Source organism: Hemitrygon akajei, chromosome 18 (assembly GCF_048418815.1).
Source record: "Hemitrygon akajei chromosome 18, sHemAka1.3, whole genome shotgun sequence".
Taxonomy (NCBI): Eukaryota; Metazoa; Chordata; class Chondrichthyes; order Myliobatiformes; family Dasyatidae; genus Hemitrygon; species Hemitrygon akajei.
In genome coordinates, this window is record NC_133141.1 from 772,291 (window position 1) to 794,717 (window position 22,427).

General features: G+C 41.8%; 1 protein-coding gene across 1 annotated transcript in view; it reads left to right on the forward strand.

Moving 5' to 3' along the window:
• sumo1 (small ubiquitin like modifier 1) overlaps positions 1 to 17,292 on the forward strand; it is a 54,019-nt gene extending 36,727 nt beyond the window's left edge. Inside the window, exon 5 of the mRNA XM_073070645.1 lies at positions 14,913 to 17,292. Coding sequence (XP_072926746.1) covers positions 14,913 to 14,981 — 69 coding nt within the window. The 3' untranslated portion in view covers positions 14,982 to 17,292. The remainder of the gene's footprint in view (positions 1 to 14,912) is intronic.
• Positions 17,293 to 22,427: the final 5,135 nt, after the last annotated feature.

Below are 22,427 nucleotides of genomic sequence, written 5' to 3' on the forward strand. Positions count from 1 at the left end.
AAAAGGAGATACTGAATAAAGTGGTTGAATAGCGGTGCTGGCTCAAAGGGCCGAATAGCCTACTCCTGCACCTATTGTCTATTGTCCTGAGTTTTGTTTCAAACAAAGGGGCCAGTTATTTAAAGAGAGATACTTAGGAATTTCTTCTCAATGATAATAGTGAATCTATAGAATTCTCTACTTTTAGAGAGTTATGATGACTAGCTCTTAAGTATATAAAATAGGTTTAGATACATTTTTAAAAGATTGGGGGTGAGGCTTTGGGGATCTAGCTCCGAGCAGGAGTTGATCAGCCATGGACATAATGAATAGTTGGCCAGGCTTGAGGAGCCAGGTGGACCACTCCTATTTACTTGTGTTTTTGAGTTTTATAGAACATAGAACATTACAGCACAGGAACAGGCCCTTTGGTGCACAACATTTTGCTGAACCAATTCAATTCGTAATCAAATGGCTAACTAAACTAGTCCCTCCTGCCTACACAATGTCTACATCCCTCCATTTTAAGCAACACATGCAAAATGCTGGAGGAACTCAGCAGGCCAGGCAGAATCTATGGGAATGAGTACAGTTGACATTTCGGGCCGAGGCCCTTCAGCAGCACTAGAGAAAGAAAGATGAGGAATAGAGTTAAAAGGTGGAAGGAGGGGAAGGGGTGAAGTAAAGAGCTAGGAGGTTGATTGCTGAAAGAGATACAGATCTGGAGAAGGGGAAAACCTAATAGGAGAGAACAGAAGGCCATGGAAGAAAGAGAAGCACCAGAGGGAGGCGATGGGCAGGCAAGGAGATGAGGTGAGAGAGGGAAAAGGGGATGGGGAATGGTGAAGGGGGGGCATTACTGGAAGTTTGAGGAATCAATGTTGATGCCATCATGTCGGAGGCTACCCAAATGGAATACAAGGTATTTGTTCCTCCAACCTGAGTGTGGCCTCATCGCAACAGTAGAGGAGGCCATGGATGGGAATGGAAAGTGGAATTAAAATGGGAGGCCACTGGGAGATCGCGCTTCTGGCAGACAGAGCATAGGTGGTTGGCAAAATGGTCTCCCGATCTACATAGGGTCTCACTGATGTACAGGAGGTTGCACCAGGAGCACTGGCTACAGTATATGACCCAACAGACTCACAAGAGAAATGTCACCTCACCTGGAAGGACAGTTTGGGGCCCTGAATGGTAGTGAGTGAGGTGTAGCAGTTGTTCTGCTTGCAGGGATAAGTTCTAGGAGGGAGATCAGTAGGGAGGGACGAGTGGACAAGGGAGTCATGTAGGGAGCGATCCCTACAGAAGGAGGGTGGGGGAGGGAAAGATGCTTGGTGGTGAAATCCTGTTGGAGATGGCAAAACTTCTGGAGATTATGTGCTGAATGTGGAGGCTGGTGGGGTGGTAGGTGAGGGCAAGAGGAACCCTATCCCCGGTAGGGTGATGGGAGGATGGGATGAGAGCAGATGTGCATGAAATAAAAGAGATGCAGTTGAGGGCAGCGTTGATGATGGAGAAAGGGAAGCCCCTTTCTATGAAAAAGGAGGACACTTCCTTCATTCTGGAATGAAAAGCCTCATCCTGAGAACAGATGTGGCAGAGACAGAGGAATTGAGAGAAGGGGATGCCGTTTTTACAAGTAACAGTGGAACGAGGTATAGTCCAGGTAGCTGTGAGAGTCCATGGGTTTATAATAGACATCAGTAGGTAAGCTGACTCCAGAGATAGAGACAGAGAGATTGAGAAAGGGATGGAGGGTCATAAATTTAGTTGGCTCCATCTTGGGTACTAGCTTACAAAGTACCCAGGGTAACTTCAAGGAGCGGTGTCTCAGTAAGGCAGCATCTATTATTAAGGACCTCCAGCACCCAGGGCATGCCCTCTTCTCACTATTACCATCAGGAAGGAGATAACAGAAGCCTGAAGGTACACACTCAGTGATTCAGGAACAGCTTCTTCCCCTCTGCCATCCAATTCCTGAATGGACATTGAACCTGTGCACACTACCTCACTTTTTTTATTATATATTATTTGTTTTTGCATGATTTTTAATCTATTCAATATATGTATACTGTTATTTATTTATTATTTGTTCTTCTATATGTATTGCATTATCTACTGCTGCTAAGTTAACAAATTTCACAACACATGCCGGTGATAATAAACTGATTCTGAAATGGACCTCCATTTTCCTCACATTCATGTCAGTATTTAGTGAGAGTTTATCGGTGGTTAAATTAGTGATAATTGGAGACTTAAGGAATCAGTTTCACATATCTAGACAGATGTTCCTGAGCAGTGATTAAAGGCAAAAATACATCACATCAAAATATTGGTTCTAGTTGGGAGATTTCAGGTAAACCATAGTGATTTCATTTATGTAAACCATAGTTTTTTGTACAGCACTTCCTTGACTGTTTTGACCAATGTTGGATATAGTACAGGAGCAGGGAGGTTCTACTGCAGTTGTACAAGGCCTTGGTGAGACCACAGCTGGAGTATTGTGTGCAGTTTTGGTCCCCTAATCTGAGGAAAGACATTCTTGCCATAGAGGGAGTACAACGAAGGTTCACCAGATTGATTCCTAGGATGGCAGGACTTTCATATGAAGAAAGACTGGATCAACTAGACTTATATTCGCTGGAATTTAGAAGATTGAGGGGCGATCTTATTGAAACGTATAAAATTCTAAAGGGATTGGACAGGCTAGATGCAGGAAGATTGTTCCCGATGTTGGGGAAGTCCAGAACGAGGGGTCACAGTTTAAGGATAAAGAGGAAGCCTTTTAGGACCGAGATGAGGAGGAACTTCTTCACACAGAGAGTGGTGAATCTGTGGAATTCTCTGCCACAGGAAACAGTTGAGGCCAGTTCATTGGCTATATTTAAGAGGGAGTTAGATATGGCCCTTGTGGCTAAAGGGATCGGGGGGTATGGAGAGAAAGCAGGTACAGGTTTCTGAGTTGGATGATCAGCCATGATCATACTGAATGGTGGTGCAGGCTCGAAGGGCCGAATGGCCTACTCTTGCACCTATTTTCTATGTTTCTATAGTGGAGTGGGACGAAGCACAATCTGCCTGGAGCAGGTGTGGGTTGGAGATGGCAAGGAATGTCGGATGAGATGGCGATAGGAGAATCAATGCTGAGGGAAGGGAAAAAATAGTCGATGACAAGAGGTTTATTATTAAACTGTTGGCAGAGAGTAGTTAATTGGGAAGATATCATAGCTATAAGATTCATAGTTTTGGCCTGGTTGGGACATTCATGTGACTCATTCCTCTGACAAATAATGTTCACTCTACATGTATCTTTATTGTTTAAAATTTTGTACTTATTTCATTTACTGATTTAATATATGTGTGTGGCCTCTGTCGGTCATGGTTGACCATGGGTACTGTGCTTCTGGTAGTCACTGGGAGTGGCCTCTCTAGGGCACAAGCCAGGGCAGAGTTGATATGGAGATCGGTCTGTTGCCCATGCAGTGGGACCCCCCCTCTCCATGCTGATGACAGGTCCAAAGGAACGACAAACATTGATACAGTTTGGTGCCAGCAGCATTCCAGGAGTTACCGTGCCAGTGCTGGGTACAACAGTCAGCTGCCTTCGAGACTCCGACTCCAGATTTTTCCCTCAGGGTTTACTCCCAAAGCCTTTCCCGTGAGTGGGTATAGCCACAAGGCGGTGGAGGTTTGAAATCGGGAGTTTTCCCTCTCCTAGATGAGCTACCATCCGTGGTTAACGAGCCCCATCTGCCCGCAGCATTTGGTTTTAGGGTGCTAGTGGCCCGCCTTTTCTCCTCCTCCTGTTAGTGAGAACAGCTCTGCTGGGCATAAGAACTATGCCACACATGAAGGCCAGGAGTTGGACTTGGTTGTCAGAGGCTGTTTGAGACACATGCCATGAAGAGCATTTGTTTAGCAGTGGGATTTCATCCCCACTACCACCCTTCGGCTATGATTACCTTTGGGTTAGGGTTATTGCATCATACTGCTGCTGCAAAAACAAATTTCACGACGTATGCCAGTGAAATTGAACCTGATCTCTTGAATCCAGCCCATCTCAACTTCTTTCATCTACTGCCAGGGGCCAGGCCATCAAAGTTAAATTCTGTTAAAATGAAGCCACATTGCCTCTTTAAATTTCTACTGATTGCCATACTTAAGAGTCCTTTACCAAAATGCCTTTGTTAAATTCTAGAGGCAGAGTTTTTGAGATTCAGTACATTTTATTTCTACTTGGTAGAAGTGCAACTTAGTAAGTTCTCATAGTTTCCTGATTACGCAGATGAACTTGTAGCACAGTTACATATTAGCAAGCATGATGTTGTAGGCATCACTGAATCATGGCTGAAAGATTATAGCTGGGAGCTTAATGTCTAAGGATACACATTGTATTGAAAGGATAGACAGGAAATCAGAGGGGGTGGGGTGGCTCTGTTGGTAAAAAAAAATGAAATTAATTCATTAGAAAGTAACATAGGGAGAGCAGGGGAACTCCAAGGACAAAAAGACCCTGATGGGAGTTATTACAGACCCCCAAACAGTAGTAAGAATGTGGTCTATAAGTTACAATGGGAAATGGAAAATGCTTGCCAAAATGGCAATGTTGCAATAGTCATGGGGGATTTCAATATGTAGGTAGATTGGGAAAATCAGATTGGTGAGGAATTCCAAGAGGAGGTATTTCCAGAATGCTTACGAGATGGCTTTTAAGAGCAGCTCGTGGTTAAGCCCACGAGGGGATCAGCTATTCTGGATTGGGTGTTGTGCAATGAACTAGAATTGATTAGAGACCTTAAGGTAAAAGAATCCTTGGGACCATGAGATATAAGAGCAGAATTAGGCCATTTGGCCGAACAAGTCTACTCTGCCATTTCATCATGGCTAATCCAATTTTTCTCTCAGTCCCAGTTTCCTGCTTTCTCCCTGTATCCCTTCGTGCCCTGACCAATCAAGAATCTTTCAACCTCTGCCTTAAATATACACAAGTATTCCACTGTTTCACCACTCTGGCTGAAGAAATTCGTCCTCATCTCCATTCTAAAAAGATGCCCCTCTATTCTGTGGCTGTGTTCTGTGGTCTTGGACTCTTCCACGATAGGAAACATCCTCTCCGCATCCACTCTATCAAGGCCTTTCACCATTCGTTAGGTTTCAATGAAGTCACCTCTCATTCTTCTGAATTCTAGTGAATTCAGGTCCAAAGCCATCAAACACTCTTCATATGATAAGCCGTTCAATCCTGAAATCATTTTTGTGAAACTCTTTTGAGCGCTCTCCAATGTCAGCACATCTAAGGGGCCCCAAACTATGCATAATCCCCAAGTGAGGCCTCACCAGTACTTTATAAAGTCTCCACATTACGTCCTTGCTTTTATATTCTAGTCCTCTTGAAATGAATGTTATCATACTTACCTTCCTCACTACAGACTAAACCTACAAATTAATCTTTAGCAAATACTGTACATGGACTCCCAAGTCCCTTGGCGGCTCATTTCTTCTATCAAAGTGCATGACTATACTCTTCCCGCCACTGTATTCCATATGCCATTTTTTTGCCCATTCTCCTATTCTATCAAAGTCATTCTGTAGCCTCTCTACTTCCTCAAAACTACCTGCACCTTCACCTATCTTCATCATCTGTAAACTTTGCAGCAAAACCATTAATTCCATCATCCACATCATTTGACATACGATGTTAAAAGAATCGGTAACAACACAGACCCCCGTGGAACATCACTTGTCACTGGCAGCAAATCAGAAAATGCTCACTTTATTCCCACTTTTTGGCTCTCCTGCCAATCAGCCACTACTTTATCCATGCTAGAATCTTTCCTGTAATAGCATGGACTCTGAGCTTGTTAAGCAGCCTCATGTATGGCACCTTGTCAAAGGCCGCCTGAAAATCTAAGTACACAAGGTCAACTGATTCTCCCTTGTTTATCCCACTTGTTATTTCTTCAAAGATTCTCCAACAGATTTGTCAGGCAAGATTTTTCTTTGAGGAAACCATGCTGACTACAGTCTATTTTATCATGTGCTTTGAAGTAGCCTGAGACCTCATCCTTAATAATCAGTTCCAACATCTTCCCAACCACTGAGGTCAAACTACAGGCCTATAGTTTCCTTTCTTCTGCTTCTCTCCCTTCTTGGAGTGGGATGACATTTGCAATTTTCCAGTCTCCTGGAGCTATTCCAGAATCTAGTGATTCTTGAAAGATCATTACTAATGCGTCCATGATCTCTTTAGCCACCTCTTTCAGAAATCTGGGGTATACACCATCTGGTCCAAGTGATTTATCTACCTTCAGACCTTTCAGTTTCCAAAGAACTTTTTGCCTATTTATGGTAACTTCACACACTTCATGCACCCTGACACCTGGAACTTCCATCATACTGCTAGTTTTTTCCACTGTGAAGACTAATGCAAAATATTTATTCAGTCTGTCCGCCATTTCATTGTCCCCCATTACTACCTCTCCAGCATCATTCTCTTGTGGTTTGATATCCACTCTCGCCTTACTTTTACACTATGTATAGAACCATAGAACATTACAGCACAGAAACAGGCCTTTTGGCCCTTCTTGGCTGTGCCAAACCATTTTTCTGCCTAGTCCCACTGACCTGCACCTGGACCATATCCCTCCATATACCTCTCATCCATGTACCTGCCCAAGTTTTTCTTAAATGTTAAAAGTGAGCCCGCAATTACCACTTCATCTGGCAGCTCATTCCATACTCCCACCACTCTGTGTGAAGATGCTCCCTTTAAACTTTTCTCCCTTCACCCTTAACCCATGTCCTCTGGTTTTTTTCTCCCCTAGCCTCAGTGGAAAAAGCCTGCTTGCATTCACTCTATCTATACCCATCATAATTTTATACACCTCTATCAAATCACCCCTCATTCTTCTACGCTCCAGGGAATAAAGTCCTAACCTATTCAACCTTTATCTGAATGTAACTGAAGGAACTTCTGGTATCCTCTTCAATATTATTGGCTAGCTTGCTTTCTTATTCCATCTTTTACCTTCTTAATTACTTTTTTCATTGCCTTCTGTTAGTTTTTTTAAAGCTTCCCAGTCCTCTAACTTCCCACTAATTTTTGCTCTATTATATGCCCTCTTTGGCTTTTATGTTGGCTTTAACTTCCCTTGTTAGGCATGGTTGTGTCATCTTTCCTTTAAAATTCTTCTTCCTCTTTGGGATGTATATATCCTGTGCCTTCTGAATTCTTCCAGAAATTCCAGCCATTGCTGCTCTGCCATCATTCCTGCCATTGCTCTTTAACAATCAGCTCTAGCCAATTCCTCCTCCTTGCCTCTAATTCCCTTTTCTCCACTGTAATACTGATACAACCTGACTTTAGCTTCTCGTTCTCAAATTTCAGAGTGAATTCGATCATATTCTGATCACTTGCCCCTCAGGGTACTTTTACCTTAAGGTCTCTAAACAATTTTGGTTCATTGCACAATACCCAATCCAGAATTGCTGATTCTCTGGTGAGCTTAACCACGAGCTGCTTTAAATAGCCATCTTGAAATTCCCCTTTGGGAAAATCATGTTGGTGCTAGATTACACAATCTACCTGCATATTGAAGTTCCCCATAACTATTGTAACATTGCCCTTTTTGCATGCATTTTCTATCTCCCATTGTAACTTGTAGACCACATCCTTACTACTGTTTGGTGGTGTGTATACAGATCCCATCAGGGTCTTTTTACCCTTGCAGTTCCTTAGTCCTATCCACAATGACTCAACACCTTCTGCCCCTACATCAGAGGAGAGGTTAACACTCTGACACGGTGGTGCCAAGATAACAACCTCCCTCAATGTCCAAAAAGCAAAAGAGCTGATCGAGGATTACAGGAGGAATGGAAACAGGCTCGCTCCAATCAACATCAATGGGACTGAAGTTGAGAGGGTGAGTAATTTGAAGTTCCTCAGTACATACATCACCGAAGATCTCACCTGGAGTGTACACATTGGCTATGTGGCAAAAAAATGCACAACAGCTTATTTTCCATCTCAGGGGACTGAAGAAGTTTGGCATGAGCCCCCAAATCCTCAAGTACCTTCCACAGGGGTACCATTGAGAGCATCCTGACTGGCTGTATCACTGCCTGGTACAGGAACTGCACTAACCTTGATCGCTGGGCACTGCGGAGATTGGTATGGACAACCCAGTGCATCTGTGGATGTGAACTTCCCTCCATTGAGGACATTTACAGCCGCAGGTGCATAAAGAAGGCCTGGAAGATCATCGGGACACCAGTCACCCCAACCATAAACTTTTTCAGCTTCTTCTGTCTGGCAAACGCTACCGCAGCATTAAAGCCAGGACCAAGAGCTACGGGACGGCTTCTTTCTACAAGCCATTAGACTTATAAATTCACATGTCTGTACTTTGCGACAGAGATATAATCAAAGATTTTTATTCCTCACATTGTGGGATGGATGTAAAATTTAAATAAATTCAATTTAACATCTTTTTCTAATGATTTGATTTAATTTTTTTTTAACCAGAGCAACGCCAGCCCTTATGCCTTCCTGCCTGTCTTTTGCTACAGTGTGTATCCTTGGACTTTAAGCTCCCAGCTGTAATCTTCTTTCAGCCATGATTCAGTGATGTTTACAACATAACACCTACCAATCTGTGACTGCTGCAAGTTCACCTGCATTATTCCCTATACTGTGCACATTCAAATAAAATACTTTCAATCCTGTATTCACCTTTTTCAATTTTGTCTGCCTTTTACGTTGCAACTCATTCTGTTTACTGCAATTTTGTCCTATCACCAACCTCTCCTCATCACACATTGCCTTTTTGTAAACCAGCTACCTCATTTTCAGTACTATTCAGTTGATGCTGTATACTTGGATTTTCAGAAGGCCTTGACAAGGTGTCACACATGAGGCTGGTTAAGAAGCTACAAGCCCATGATATTACAGGAATGATACTAGCATGGATAAAGCAGTGGCTGATTTATACTGCAATTTGAGAGGGAGAAGTACAAGTCAGATATATCAGTATCACAATAGAATAAAGGGAATTATAGAGGCATGAGAGAGGAGCTTGCCCAGGTGGATGAGGGGGGGGGGGGATACTGGCAGGGATGATGGCAGAACAGAGGTGGCTGAAGTTTCCAGGAATAGTTCACAATGCACAGGATAGGTATATCCCACAGATATCCCACAGAAGACGTTGTTCTCAAACGACAGGACTAGGAAACCATGGCTGACAATGTAAGGATTGCACAAAAGCCAAGGAAAGGGCATATAACGTAGTAAAAGTGAGTGGGAAGTTGGATGATTGGGAAGTTTTTAAAACCGAACAAAAGGCAGCGGAAAGGATGAAATATGCAGGCAAACTAGGCAATAAAGTAGGAAACTACAAGTTCTTTCTCAGTTATATAAAGAGTAAAAGTGAAGTGAGAGTTGATATTGGACCACTGGAAAATGGTGCTGGTGAGTTAGTAATTGGGGACAAACCAATAGCAGATGAACTTAATAAATACTTTACATCAGTCCACTGTGGAAGACACTAGCAGTGTGCCAGAGGTCAGGAACAGGAGTGAGTGCTGTTGCTATTACAAAGGGAAAAGTGCTAGGCTAACAGAGGTCGTGAGGTGGATAAGTCACCTGGACCAGATGGACCACTTCCCAGAGTTCTAAGAGAGGTTGCTGAAGAGAGAGTGATGCATTGATTATGATCTTTCAAAAATCACTTGATTCTGGCATGGTCCCAGAGGACTGGAAAATCGCAAATGTCACTCCACTCTTTAAGGAAGGATGGCAAAAGAAAGCAAATTGTAAGCCAGTTCATCTAACCTCAGTATTTGGGGAAGTGTTGGAGTCTATTAAGGTTGAGGTTTCAGTGTACTTGGAGACTAATGATAAAATAAATTTGAGAGGACTATAATATACAAACAAGGATGTAATGCTAAGTTTATAAGGTATTTATAGCATTACACAGCACTTGGAGTATTGTGTGCAGTTTTGGGCCCCTTATGTAAGAAAGTGTGTTGGCACTGGAGAGAATCCAGAGGAGGTTGACAAAAATGACTCCAGGAATGAAAGGGTTAACATATGAGCATTGGCTGGCTCTGGGCCTGTACTTGCTGAAGTTTAAAAGAATGGGGGGGGGGGGGGGGGATCTCATTGAAACGTATCAAACATTGTATAGCTTAGACATACTAGATGTGAGGAGGATGTTTCCAAAAATGGGGGAGTCCAGGACCAGTGGACACAGCCTCACAATATAGAGACATCCATTTAGATCAGAGATGAAGGAATTTCATTAGGCAGAGGGTGGTGAGTCTGTGGAATTCATTGTCACAGACAGCTGTGCAGGCCCAGTCATTGAGTATATTTAAAGCAGAGGTTGAAAGGTTCTTGATTAATCAGGGCATTAAAGGTTACAGGGTGAAGGCAGGAGAATAGGATTGAGAGGGATAATAAAACAGCCATGATGTAATGGCAGAGCAGACTCATTGGGCCAAATCAGCTGATCAGCTTATGCCGTATAGCATTGTATGCCAATTTCTTCTATTTGATCCTTCATACAGTTAAACAGAAGCCATTTTGTCTATTCAGCATCTTGAAGAAAAACTAGGTTATAGAACATAGAATAGTACAGCACAATACAGGCCCTTCGGCCCACAATGTTGTGCCGACCCTCAAACCCTGCCTCCCATATATCCCCCCCACCTTAAATTCCTCCATATACCTGTCTAGTAGTCTCTTAAATTTCACTAGTGTATCTGCCTCCACCACTGACTCAGACAGTGCATTCCACGCACCAACCACTCTGAGTAAAAAACCTTCCTCTAATATCCCCCTTGAACTTCCCTCCCCTTACTTGAACTTGATGACAGTGAGGACAGTATGAGTGAGGTTGAAGTTCTGGAGCATGTTGATATTAAGGGAGAGGAGGTGTTGGAGTTAAAATACATTAGGACAGATAAGTCCCCAGGGCCTGATGGAATATTCCCCAGGCTGCTCTACGAGGCAAGGGAAGAGATTGCTGAGCCTCTGGCTAGGACCTTTATGTCTTCGTTGTCCACGGGAAGGGTACCGGAGGATTGGAGGGAGGTGAATGTTGTCCTCTTGTTCCAAAAAGGTAGTAGGGATAGTCCGGGTAATTATAGACCAGTGAGCCTTACGTCTGTGGTGGGAAAGCTGTTGGAAAAGATTCTTAGAGATAGGATCCATGGGCATTTAGAGGTCTGATCAGGGACAGTCAGCATGGCTTTGTGAAGGGCAGATGGTGTCTAACAAGCCTGATAGAGTTCTTGGAGGTGGTGACCAGGCATATAGATGAGGGTAGTGCAGTGGATGTGATCTACATGGATTTTAGTAAGGCATTTGACAAGGTTCCACGCGGTAGGCTTATTCAGAAAGTCAGAAGTCATGGGATCCTGGGAAGTTTGGCCAGGTGGATTCGGAATTGGCTTGCCTGCAGAAGGCAGAGGGTTGTGGTGGAGGGAGTATATTCAGATTGGAGGGTTGTGGCTAGTGGTGTCCCACAAGGATCTGTTCTGGGACCTCTGCTTTTCGTGATTTTTATTAACGACCTGGATGTGGGGGTAGTAGGGTGGGTTGGCAATTTTGCAGACGACACAAAGGTTGGTGGTGTTGTAGATAGTGTAGAGGATTGTCGAAAATTGCAGAGAGACATTGATAGGATGCAGAAGTGGGCTGAGAAGTAGCAGATGGAGTTCAACCCAGAGAAGTGTGAGGTGGTACACTTAGGAAGGACAAACTCCAAGGCAGAGTACAAAGTAAATGGCAGGATACTTGGAAGTGTGGAGGAGCAGAGGGATCTGGGGGTACATGTCCACAGATCCCTGAAAGTTGCTTCACAGGCAGATAGGGTAGTTAAGAAAGCTTATGGAGTGTTAGCTTTCATAAGTCGAGGGATAGCATTTAAGAGACGCGATGTAATGATGCCGCTCTATGAAACTCTAGTTAGGCCACACTTGGAGTACTGTGTCCAGTTCTGGTTGCCTCACTGTAGGAAGGATGTGGAAGCATTGGAAAGGGTACAGAGGAGATTTAGCAGGATGCTGCCTGGTTTAGAGAGTATGGATTATGAGATTAAGGGAGCAAGGGCTTTACTCTTTGGAGAGAAGGAGGATGAGAGGAGACATGATAGAGGTGTACAGGATATTAAGAGGAATAGACAGAGTGGACAGCCAGCGCCTCTTCCCCAGGGCACCACTGCTCAATACAAGAGGACATGGCTTTAAGGTAAGGGGAGGGATGTTCAAGGGGGATATTAGAGGAAGGTTTTTCACTCAGAGAGTGGTTGGTGTGTGGAATGCACTGCCTGAGTCAGTGGTGGAGGCAGATACACTAGTGAAGTTTAAGAGACTACTAGACAGGTATATGGAGGAATTTAAGGCGGGGTTATATGGGAGGCAGGGTTTGAGGGTCAGCACAACATTGTGGGCCAAAGGGCCTGTAATGTGCTGTACTATTCTATATTCTTACCTTAAAGCCATGTCCTCTTGTATTGAGCAGTGGTGCCCTGGGGAAGAGGCACTGGCTGTCCACTCTATCTATTCCTCTTAATATCTTGTATACCTCTATCATGTCTCCTCTCATCCTTCTTCTCTCCAAGGAGTAAAGCCCTTGCCCCCATTAATCTCTGATCATAATGCATACTCTCTAAACCAGGCAGCATCCTGGTAAATCTCCTCTGTACCCTTTCCAATGCTTCCACATCCTTCCTATACTGAGGCGACCAGAACTGGACACAGTGCTCCAAGTGTGGCCTAACTAGAGTTTTATACAGCTGCATCATTACCTTGCAACTCTTAAACTCTATCCCTCAACTTATGAAAGCTAACACCCCATAAGCTTTCTTAACTACCCTATCTGCCTGTGAGGCAACTTTCAGGGATCTGTGGACATGTACCCCCAGATCCCTCTGCTCCTCCACACTTCCAAGTATCTTGCCATTTTCTTTGTACTCTGCCTTGGAGTTTGTCCTTCCAAAGTGTACCACCTCACATTTCTCCGGGTTGAACTCCATCTGCCACTTCTCAGCCCACTTCTGCATCCTATCAATGTCTTTCTGTAATCTTCGAAAATCCGCTACACTATCCACAACACCATCAACCTTTGTGTCGTCTGCAAACTTGCCAACCCACCCTACTACCCCAACATCTAGGTAGTTAATAAAAATCACGAAAAGTAGAGGTCCCAGAACTGATCCTTGTGGGACACCACTAGTCGCAACCCTCCAATCCGAATGTACTCCCTCCACCACGACTCTGCTTTCTGTAGGCAAGCCAATTCTGAATCCACCTGGCCAAATTTCCCAGGATCCCATGACTTCTGACTTTCTGAATAAGCCTACCATGTGGAACCTTATCAAATGCCTTACTAAAATCCATGTAGATCACATCTACTGCACTACCCTCATCTATATGCCTGGTCACCACCTCAAAGAACTCTTATCAGGCTTGTTAGGCACGATCTGCCCTTCACAAAGCCATGCTGACTGTCCCTGATCATACCTCTAAATGCCCATAGATCCTATCTCTAAGAATCTTTTCCAACAGCTTTCCCACCACAGACGCAAGGCTCACTGGTCTATAATTACCCGGACTATCCCTACTACCTTTTTTGAACAAGGGGACAACATTCACCTCCCTCCAATCCTCCGGTACCATTCCCGTGAACAACAAGGACATAAAGATCCTAGCCAGAGGCTCAGCAATTTCTTCCCTCGTCTCGTGGAGCAGCCTGGGGAATATTCCGTCAGGCCCCGAGGACTTATCCGTCCTAATGTATTTTAACAACTCCAACACCTCCTCTCCCTTAATATCAACATGCTCCAGAACATCAACCTCACTCATATTGTCCTCACCATCAAGTTCCCTCTCATTGGTGAATACCGAAGTATTCATTGAGGACCTCACTCACTTTCACAGCCTCCAGGCATATCTTCCCACTTTTATCTCTAATTGGTCTTGTCTTCACTCCTGTCAACCTTTTGTTCTTCACATAATTGAAAAATGCCTTGGGGTTTTCCTTTACCCTACTCGCCAAGGCCTTCTCATGCCCCTTCTTGCTCTCCTCAGCCCTTCTTAAGCTCCTTTTTTGCTACCCTATATTGCTCAATAGCCCCATCTGATCCTGCCTTCTTCCACCTGACTAGATTTTCCATTTCACTTGTCACCCATGGTTCCTTCACCCTACCATTCTTTATCTTCCTCACTGGGACAAATTTATCCCTAACATCCTGCTAGAGATCCCTAAACATCAACCACATGTGCATAGTACATTTCCCTGCAAAAACATCATCCCAATTCACACTCGCAAGTTCTAGCCTTATAGCCTCATAATTTGCCCTTCCCCAATTAAAAATTTTCCTGTCCTCTCTGATTCTATCCTTTTCCATGATAATGCTAAAGGCCAGGGAGCGATGGTCACTGTCCCCCAGATGCTCACCCACTGAGAGATCTGTGACCTGACCCAGTTTGAATTTCAGAAAAAGAATCCATATGTCTAGATTTCCAAGCAGACTTAATTTTGCATATCTTTGTAGAATTTAAAAGATGACTGGGAAAAAAATGATAGGGCTCACTAAAGTGAGATGATTAAATAATTATGCTATATTTTCAACAAATTTTAATCTGCTAAACTTAGTTTGAGTTTGTAATGTTATCAATGCTTCTTTATTATTACTAATGTGATGTTATCTGGGAAAATGTTGATGAATAACAGCTGTAGAGGGTGGAGAAACAAATTCAACACAAATCCTTAGGGTATTACAGTGATGAGCTACAAGAAATTTATCCCGAGGAAGTTTTAGATTCTTTTGAACAAAAGAACGCAGAAAATGAGAGTATGAATTGTGTTGAAAAAATTGTCTGCTTTTGTGATATATGAAAAGTAACTATTTCTGTTTTTGTTTCTGCAGCTGGGTATGGAGGATGAAGATGTGGTTGAAGTTTATCAGGAACAGACAGGAGGGTGGTTGAGAGCCTAATTGCTTGTCACTGTATAAGAATCCTGATCACCTGTATAATTTCTTTATTATTTCTTGTTAGCTGTAATCACTGAATTTATATAAAAAAGAAAAAAAATTAAACAACTTTCTTTCATATGGTTTGTACAATATGTTGATGCCCAGCTTGAAGTTCTTATTTTCAGTATATTCTGTAATACAACCAATTCCATATATTTAGCATTCATGAAAAATTGCCATCTAAGATATTTTTAAATGAAATGTGATCTGAGTATCTTCATATTTTTCATTGCATAAATAAAAACATTTTGGATTTGCTATTATTAAAATTATAGGAATAAATGAATTATTCCTATAAATGAATTTAAGATCGTTGTATGAAGAATTCACGCATTTAAGGGCATATTTTGAAACATGCATTCCCAATTATTTTTGAAACCAAAAGTTAAGAGCAGAAACCAGCCTGCCTTACTAACTTTAAGCTCTTCTTTTTTTGGCCAAAATGTTAACAATTCTTGTACCAAAGCTTCTTTGAAATTGCTTAAAGAGGAAGAAACACTGTTTCCTATGCAAGGTTGAGTATGAACTTATCAACACAAGAGAGACTACAGATGCTGGAAATCCAGAGTAACGCACAAAATGTTGGAGGAACTCAGCAGGTCAGGCAGCATCAATGGAAAGTCATAAACAGTTGAGGATTCGGGCCAAGACCCTTAATCGGAACCAGAAAGGAAGGGGGAAGAAGCCAGAATAACAAGGTTGAAGGAGGGGCAGGAGTTCTGTCTGGGTAGTCTCTATTCTGATGGCATGAACATCTATTCCTCTAACTTGTGGTAATTATTCCCCCTCCTCTTTTCTTCTATTCCCCACTTTGGCCTCTTGCATCTTCTCACCTGCCTATCACGTCCCTCTGATGCCCCTCCTCCTTCCCTTTCTCCAACAGGTCACTCACCTCACCTGTCAGATTCATTGTTCTTTACCTTTTCCACCTATCACCTCAAGCTTTACACTTCTTCCCCTCTTGCCCACTTACCTGGCTTCACCTATCACCTACCAGTTTGTACTCCTTCCTTAGCCCCCACTTTTTTATTCTATCATCATCCTCTTTCCTGTCCAGTCTTGAAGCAGAGTCTCAGCCTGAAACATTGTTTATTCCTCTCCATAGATGCTGCCTGACCTGTTGAGTTCTTCCAGCATTTTGTGTGTAAACACAAAGTACACTGCAGATGCTGGGGTCAAAGCAACACGTACAACACTGGAGGAACTCAGCAGGTCAGGCAGCATCCATGAATTCAAACATTTTAAGGATGGAGTGCAAGTTCAGTAATTATACCACAGCACTGTGTTTGTATTGCTTGCAAACACTCTTGTGATAAGTAGATAGATGGTACAAGACTAATGTTTGTTATTGTGCTTTCTGTTAGACTGTTAAAACATTTTTTAATTGGAGTAAAATGTTTCCAAAGCACTGAAAACTTGCAGTTAGTGTTGTGTAAGGATTTTTGATTTTCCATCACTTCTTTATATAATAGACCAAAATAGTTATCCTTTGAACTAATGCTTCAAGGTAGAGTATGACTGACTTTACTGCCAAGCTCAGCTTTTCAGTGAAATTAGTCAGTAAAGGGTTAAGTGCAGATTACTTGCAGAGACAGTGGCAGGAAACAATTCAGATTAGTTCATTGTAGATAACAATTGATTTAGTTTAACATTAAGAAATTCTTTTAATTAAATACTTCCTAATTGCAATCATAAACTGCTTCATTTTTATGTTATAACTCATGGTAGATACAAGTTGTGGAGGAAAAGGAATTGTTTTGCACTTCATATGCATTAGAGATTTAACCTCACTTATACATTGGAATGAAATAGCATTCAGAATCTTTCAAGAAAACAATGTTAAGAGCTGTAAATGGATTTGAGAACACTGTATTCAGGAAAATGTGAGAAATGTATTTGACTACTCCTACAACAGTGTGACTTAGTCAGGCTGAACCAACCTGACAAAATGCTATCTCCTAATTATAAGTCTGCAGTCTACAACATCTGCCACGATAACAATTCCAGCAGAATCAAACAAAAGTGTGTTGTTTATTCCGTATCAATAGATACATGTTTTAAGAGCAATATTAGTGAAAAATAACTGTTGAATAATACTTTTAGTGGTTTGTTCTGAGCCTTTAAGATTTCTGATTTTTTGCTTTATTTCACAATAGTCCTAAACTTTCCTTTACAGATCATAAAAAGATATGATTGAGGGTTGTTCAACCTTGTACATAATCTTACATTAAAAAGCTGAATAAAAACATGTTGAGAAAATAAGTGACTAGAACACTTTGAGAAACTGTTAGTTTTTTAAAAAATGCGTTTTACAGCAATCTCACAATGAAACCTATTGTTCTCCAAGGTCTCAGTATTTCTTCAGTTTAGGCCCCCTTGTCCTATAGATACAATTGTTCCACCACTGGCATTTGCACTGTCATCTACACCATATCCTCGTTATATGCGTCTTCAGAATGCGGATTCAGTTATGCGTCGAACCTATTTCTACCAACTTCTCCTCATATGCGTCCAAAACTCAGTTATGCGAGGCTGTTGAGCTAAGAAGCAGCGCTTCCCCGCCAATATAAGCCCTGTGCGCACACCTCAGTCTCACTCCCGCCAGTCTTGCATTGGTTTTGGCAGCATATGGATGTGCGATCTTGCGCTCTTAAACTTTTGTTGTTATTACCTACGGTGCACTGATTTTGTGCTTGAAATATTTAACTATGCCTCCTAAGCGTCCTATGTCAAGTCCTGAGCCATCAGCCAAGCAGCAGAGAACCGCTTTAACACTTGAAAAAAGTTGGAAATTATAAACAGGGTGGCATCAGGTGAAGGTAACACAGCTCTGGGACGCTACCTTGGCCTGGGTGAGTCCATGATCAGAAACAAAGAAAAATGCTGAGAAAATAAGTGCAGTGATTGATTCATCACAAGTGTCTTCAAAGATTGTTACTAAAGTGCGTAACCCGATTATGACAAAAATGGAGAAAATGTTGAGTTTGTACATTGAGCATGAAACAAAGAAAAAACACTCCGTTCCGATCATCTTCGTGTGAAAGCTTTGGAAATTTGTGGTCGCCTTTGTCAGAGGCTAGTGAGGAAGTGTCAAGTGATATTGTTAGCTTTAATGCAAGTAGGGGATGGTTTTCTAAGTTTGTTAATGGTCACAGGCTTCACAATTTAGCTGTGTGTGGTGAGCAAGCTAGTGCTGACCATGAAACTGCTGAACGCTATGATTTATTACATTGAATATTACCTTAAATTGATGAAATATAATATGAATGTTGCCTTGTGGTACTGCTTTTGTGTCGTATTGGTATGAAAATGTGAATAAATTACAGATAAAACATATTCAGGAAGCCCTCCAGAACGCATCCCTTTCTCCATTTAAATAATTATTCACATTATGCGTCTCCATATTATGCGCCGACTGCGAGGAATGTATCCCCCACATATAATGAGGATAGGGTGGACTTGGGCCTCAAATTTTCTCCTGCTTTCTTTCTCCATTTAAAGGGTCTTTAAAATCTCACTGACCAGGTTTTTGTTCACCTATTATTTTTCATGTGTCTTGGCATCAATTTTTCATTTGATAAAGCTTGTTTAGATTTTACTTAGTAGAATGTGTTGCATTAAAACTGTTTACTGTGGATAATACAAGACACTGTTTTAGATAGTACTAAATACTACGTGTATTTTACTCAGTACAAGGAGATGAACATTCTTATTATTGTTGCACTTCATCCAGACAAAATGTGGCGAAACATTCTACTCATTGGCAAATCCTCCCTTCATCCAATTATCCAATAAATGCTATGATAATACAAAGTTTGTACTTTGCTTATTTCACTCTTAACTGAAAATTTTATGCTTTTAATACTTAGACTATTTCAGACACGTGATGTAAATAAAAGAATGACAACTTAGTGTTCAAGGGAAGTATCCGAGAATTATAAAAGATCATCAAGACTCTTTAAGGCTTAATTTTTGAAGGTGGGCATTTACCTAGGTTTTAATAAATCTGATGGATCTTAGGACATCTTCAGTCTTTAGTGATGTTGTATCGACAGATCCTTAGTAGATGTGGAGATGGTTCCAGTGTTGAAACAATCTAGAACTAGGTCTCATTGTTTAAAAATAAGAGATGGCCTTTTGATATCTAAGTTGAAGCAACATTTTTTTTCTCAGTGTTGCTTTGAATCTCTTTCTGCTCTTAATTGGTATGCTCATACACCTTAAATAGTGGAATCTGGATTCTTTTTACTCGAAGTAATCTTAAAGAACACATCAGGAAAAAAAAATCAAAGTGCATGATGTAACACTGTCCACAGATTTCTGTTGAAAGTGGGTGAGGTCAAGATTACGTAGGTCAATTCTTATGCCTCATGAAATGTGTTGAAATCTGCAGGACTGCATCTTTTATGGGGAGAACCTTGTAGGTGATAGTGAGAGAGGTGCAAAGAAGGAATTACCATTTTGTCTAAGAAGTGACTTTGCTTTTAAATGCTGCAGTGCATTATATGATAAATATTTGAAGTTAGTCCAGTTAAGTGTAATGTTACAATATAACAACTGCCTTTGTACATGCATTCTTTAAATATTTGTCCTTTCACAGACTTAACAAAGCTGCCCATATGTCACACATCACACATTGTGCCATGAAATCTCCACCTATAGAGACAAGGAAAGCCTATTTGGCCAAAAGGATATAAGAAATATGTACTAAATGTGCTAATAAGACATGAGGAATGGAATGGTTCCAAATGTCAATTTTATTTTGTTTTTGGAGAAGCACTCATTCATGTAATTGGAAAGTATTCTGTAACATTCATGACTGGTGGCTTACAGATGCAAATGTTTGCAAAGTCAGGAAGTGTATCACCTATCAAAGGATATTCAATCTGTGATTTGTTTTTGTGGCCACATTATTTGAGTATTTTGAGACAATTGTCAATGCTGACCTCCTTCTCCACTTCATCCTCCTTAGAATGATAGTTGGACTTGAGAGATAATGATACTTAAATATTAAGAGTGGGTGTTTTTATTGGAATTTGCTTCTGTATTCACTAGTCAGAGAGACCTTGAGGACAGCACAGAACAAGCTGAAACATCTCAAAGTTAAGAAAGAACATGTGTTTGAACTTTTGAAGAACAGGATTGATATGTCTATGAAGATTCAGTCATCCAGGACATTGTATATCAAGCAGCAGTAAATCAAGGCAACTGGACTTGTTGTGTTGTTTAGAAGATGTTTCACCACTCATCTGAGAGGTTTATTCAGTTCTGAACCATGGAGAGTAGTTTTCCGGTTGATGAACTCTGAGTTGTTCAAAGGTATAGCAATCACATGAGGGTTGTTAAGAGTCATAGAGGTAATGAATATCAGCTACTTACAATACAGTCGTAACATCTCTACCCTAGCGTCTCCACAACAGTTCACAAATTCATTCATGCAAAGACTAATGGCCCTCTCATTGGTAAGAGATGGAACTACATCTTTAGAAAGAGCTGACATAAGGTCAGGGAATGTTGAGTCTTTTTGGGTGGAATTAAGGAACTGCAAGGGTAAAAAAAAAATGGAGATCATATATAGGCCTCGAAATAGTAGTCCAGATGTGGGGTTTAGATTGCAAAGGGAGCTGGAAGGGGCATGGAATAAGGGTAATGTCATAATTGTAATGGAGGACTTCAATTTGCAAAGGGATTGGGAAAATCAGGTTGGTGTCAGATCACAAGAGAGGGAATTTGTTGAATGCCTACGAGATGGCTTTTTAGAGCAGCTTGTGCTCGGGCTTACTCAGGGAAAGGCCATCTTAGATTGGGTGTTGTGTAATTACCCAGATTTTATTAATCAACTTAATGTAAAGGAACCCTGAGGAGTCAGTGATCATATGATTGAATTCATACTGCAATTTGAGGGAGAAACACAAGTCACATGTATCTGTATCGCAATGGAATAAAGGGAATTACAGAAGCATGAGAGAGGAGCTTGCCCAGGTGGATTGGAGGAGGATACCTGAACCCAAAAGGGTCCAATATCCTAGCAGACAGGTTTAAAAGAGCTGTTAGGGAGAGTTTAAACTTATTTGGCAGGGGGATGGGAACAGGAGTGATAGGGCTGAGGAAGAGGAAAACAGAAATCAAAGATAGCGTGCAACAGAGATGATAGAAAGGACAGGCAGGAGATGAGGCATAATCACAGCCAGTGGGATGAGTTACAGGGCAATAGAGGCGTGGTGCAGTTAAAACAGAAAGCAACAAATACTGGACTGAAAATGTTATATTTGAATGCATGCAGCATAAGAAATAAAATGGACAATCTTGAAATTCAGCTACAGATTGGCAAGTATGACGTTGTGGCCATCTCTGAAACTTGGCTAAAGGATGGCTGCCATTGGGAGTTGAACGTCCAATATATGGAAAGACAGGTTAGTAGGCAGAGGGTATGGCGTGGCCCTGTGTATAAGAAATAATATTAAATCATTAGAAAGAGATGACATAGGATTGGAAGGTATAGAGTTTCTATGGGTTGAGTTAAGAAATGGCAAGAGTAAAAGGACCCTAATGGCACTTGTATACAGGCCTTCGAACAGCAGCCGGGATGTGGATTACAAATTACAGCAGGAGATAGAAAAGGCATGTCAGAAAGGCAATGTCATGATGTTGGGGATTTTAACATGAAAGTAGATTGGGAAAACCAGGCCAGTACTGGACCTCGAGAGAGAATTTGTAGAATGTTTAAGGGATGGCTTTTTAGAACAGCTTGTTGTTGAGCCCACTAAGGGATCAGCTGTGCTGGATTGGGTGTTGTGCAATGATCTGTGACAATTGCATGAGAGGGGAACTGGCCAAAGTTGACTGGAAAGAGACACTAGCAGGAAGGACAGCATAGGCAGATCCAATTCTTCCAATCATCCTCACTCCCGTCTTCTCCCCATACTCTGATGCCCTGGCCAATTAAGAACTTATCTATCTCTGCCTTAAGTACACCCAATGACTTGGTCTCCACAGCCACTCATGGCAACAAATTCCACAGATTTACCACCCTCTGACTAAAGTAATTTCTCCGCATCTCTGTTCTAAATGGACGTCCTTCAATCCTGAAGCTGTGCCATCGTGTCATTGACTCCCCCACTATGGGAAATAACTTTGCCATATCTAATCTGTTCAGGCCTTTTAACAATCAATGTTCCTATGAGATCCCCCCTCATTCTCCTGAACTCCAGGGAATACAGCCCAAGAGCTGCCAGACATTCCTCATACAGTAACCCTTTCATTCCTGGAATCATTCTCATGAATCTTCTCTGAATCCTCTCCAATGTCAGTGTATCCTTTCTAAAATAAGGAGCCCAAAACTGTTCACAATACTCCAAGTGTGGTCTTCAGAGTGCCTTATACAGCCTCAACATCACATCCCTGCTC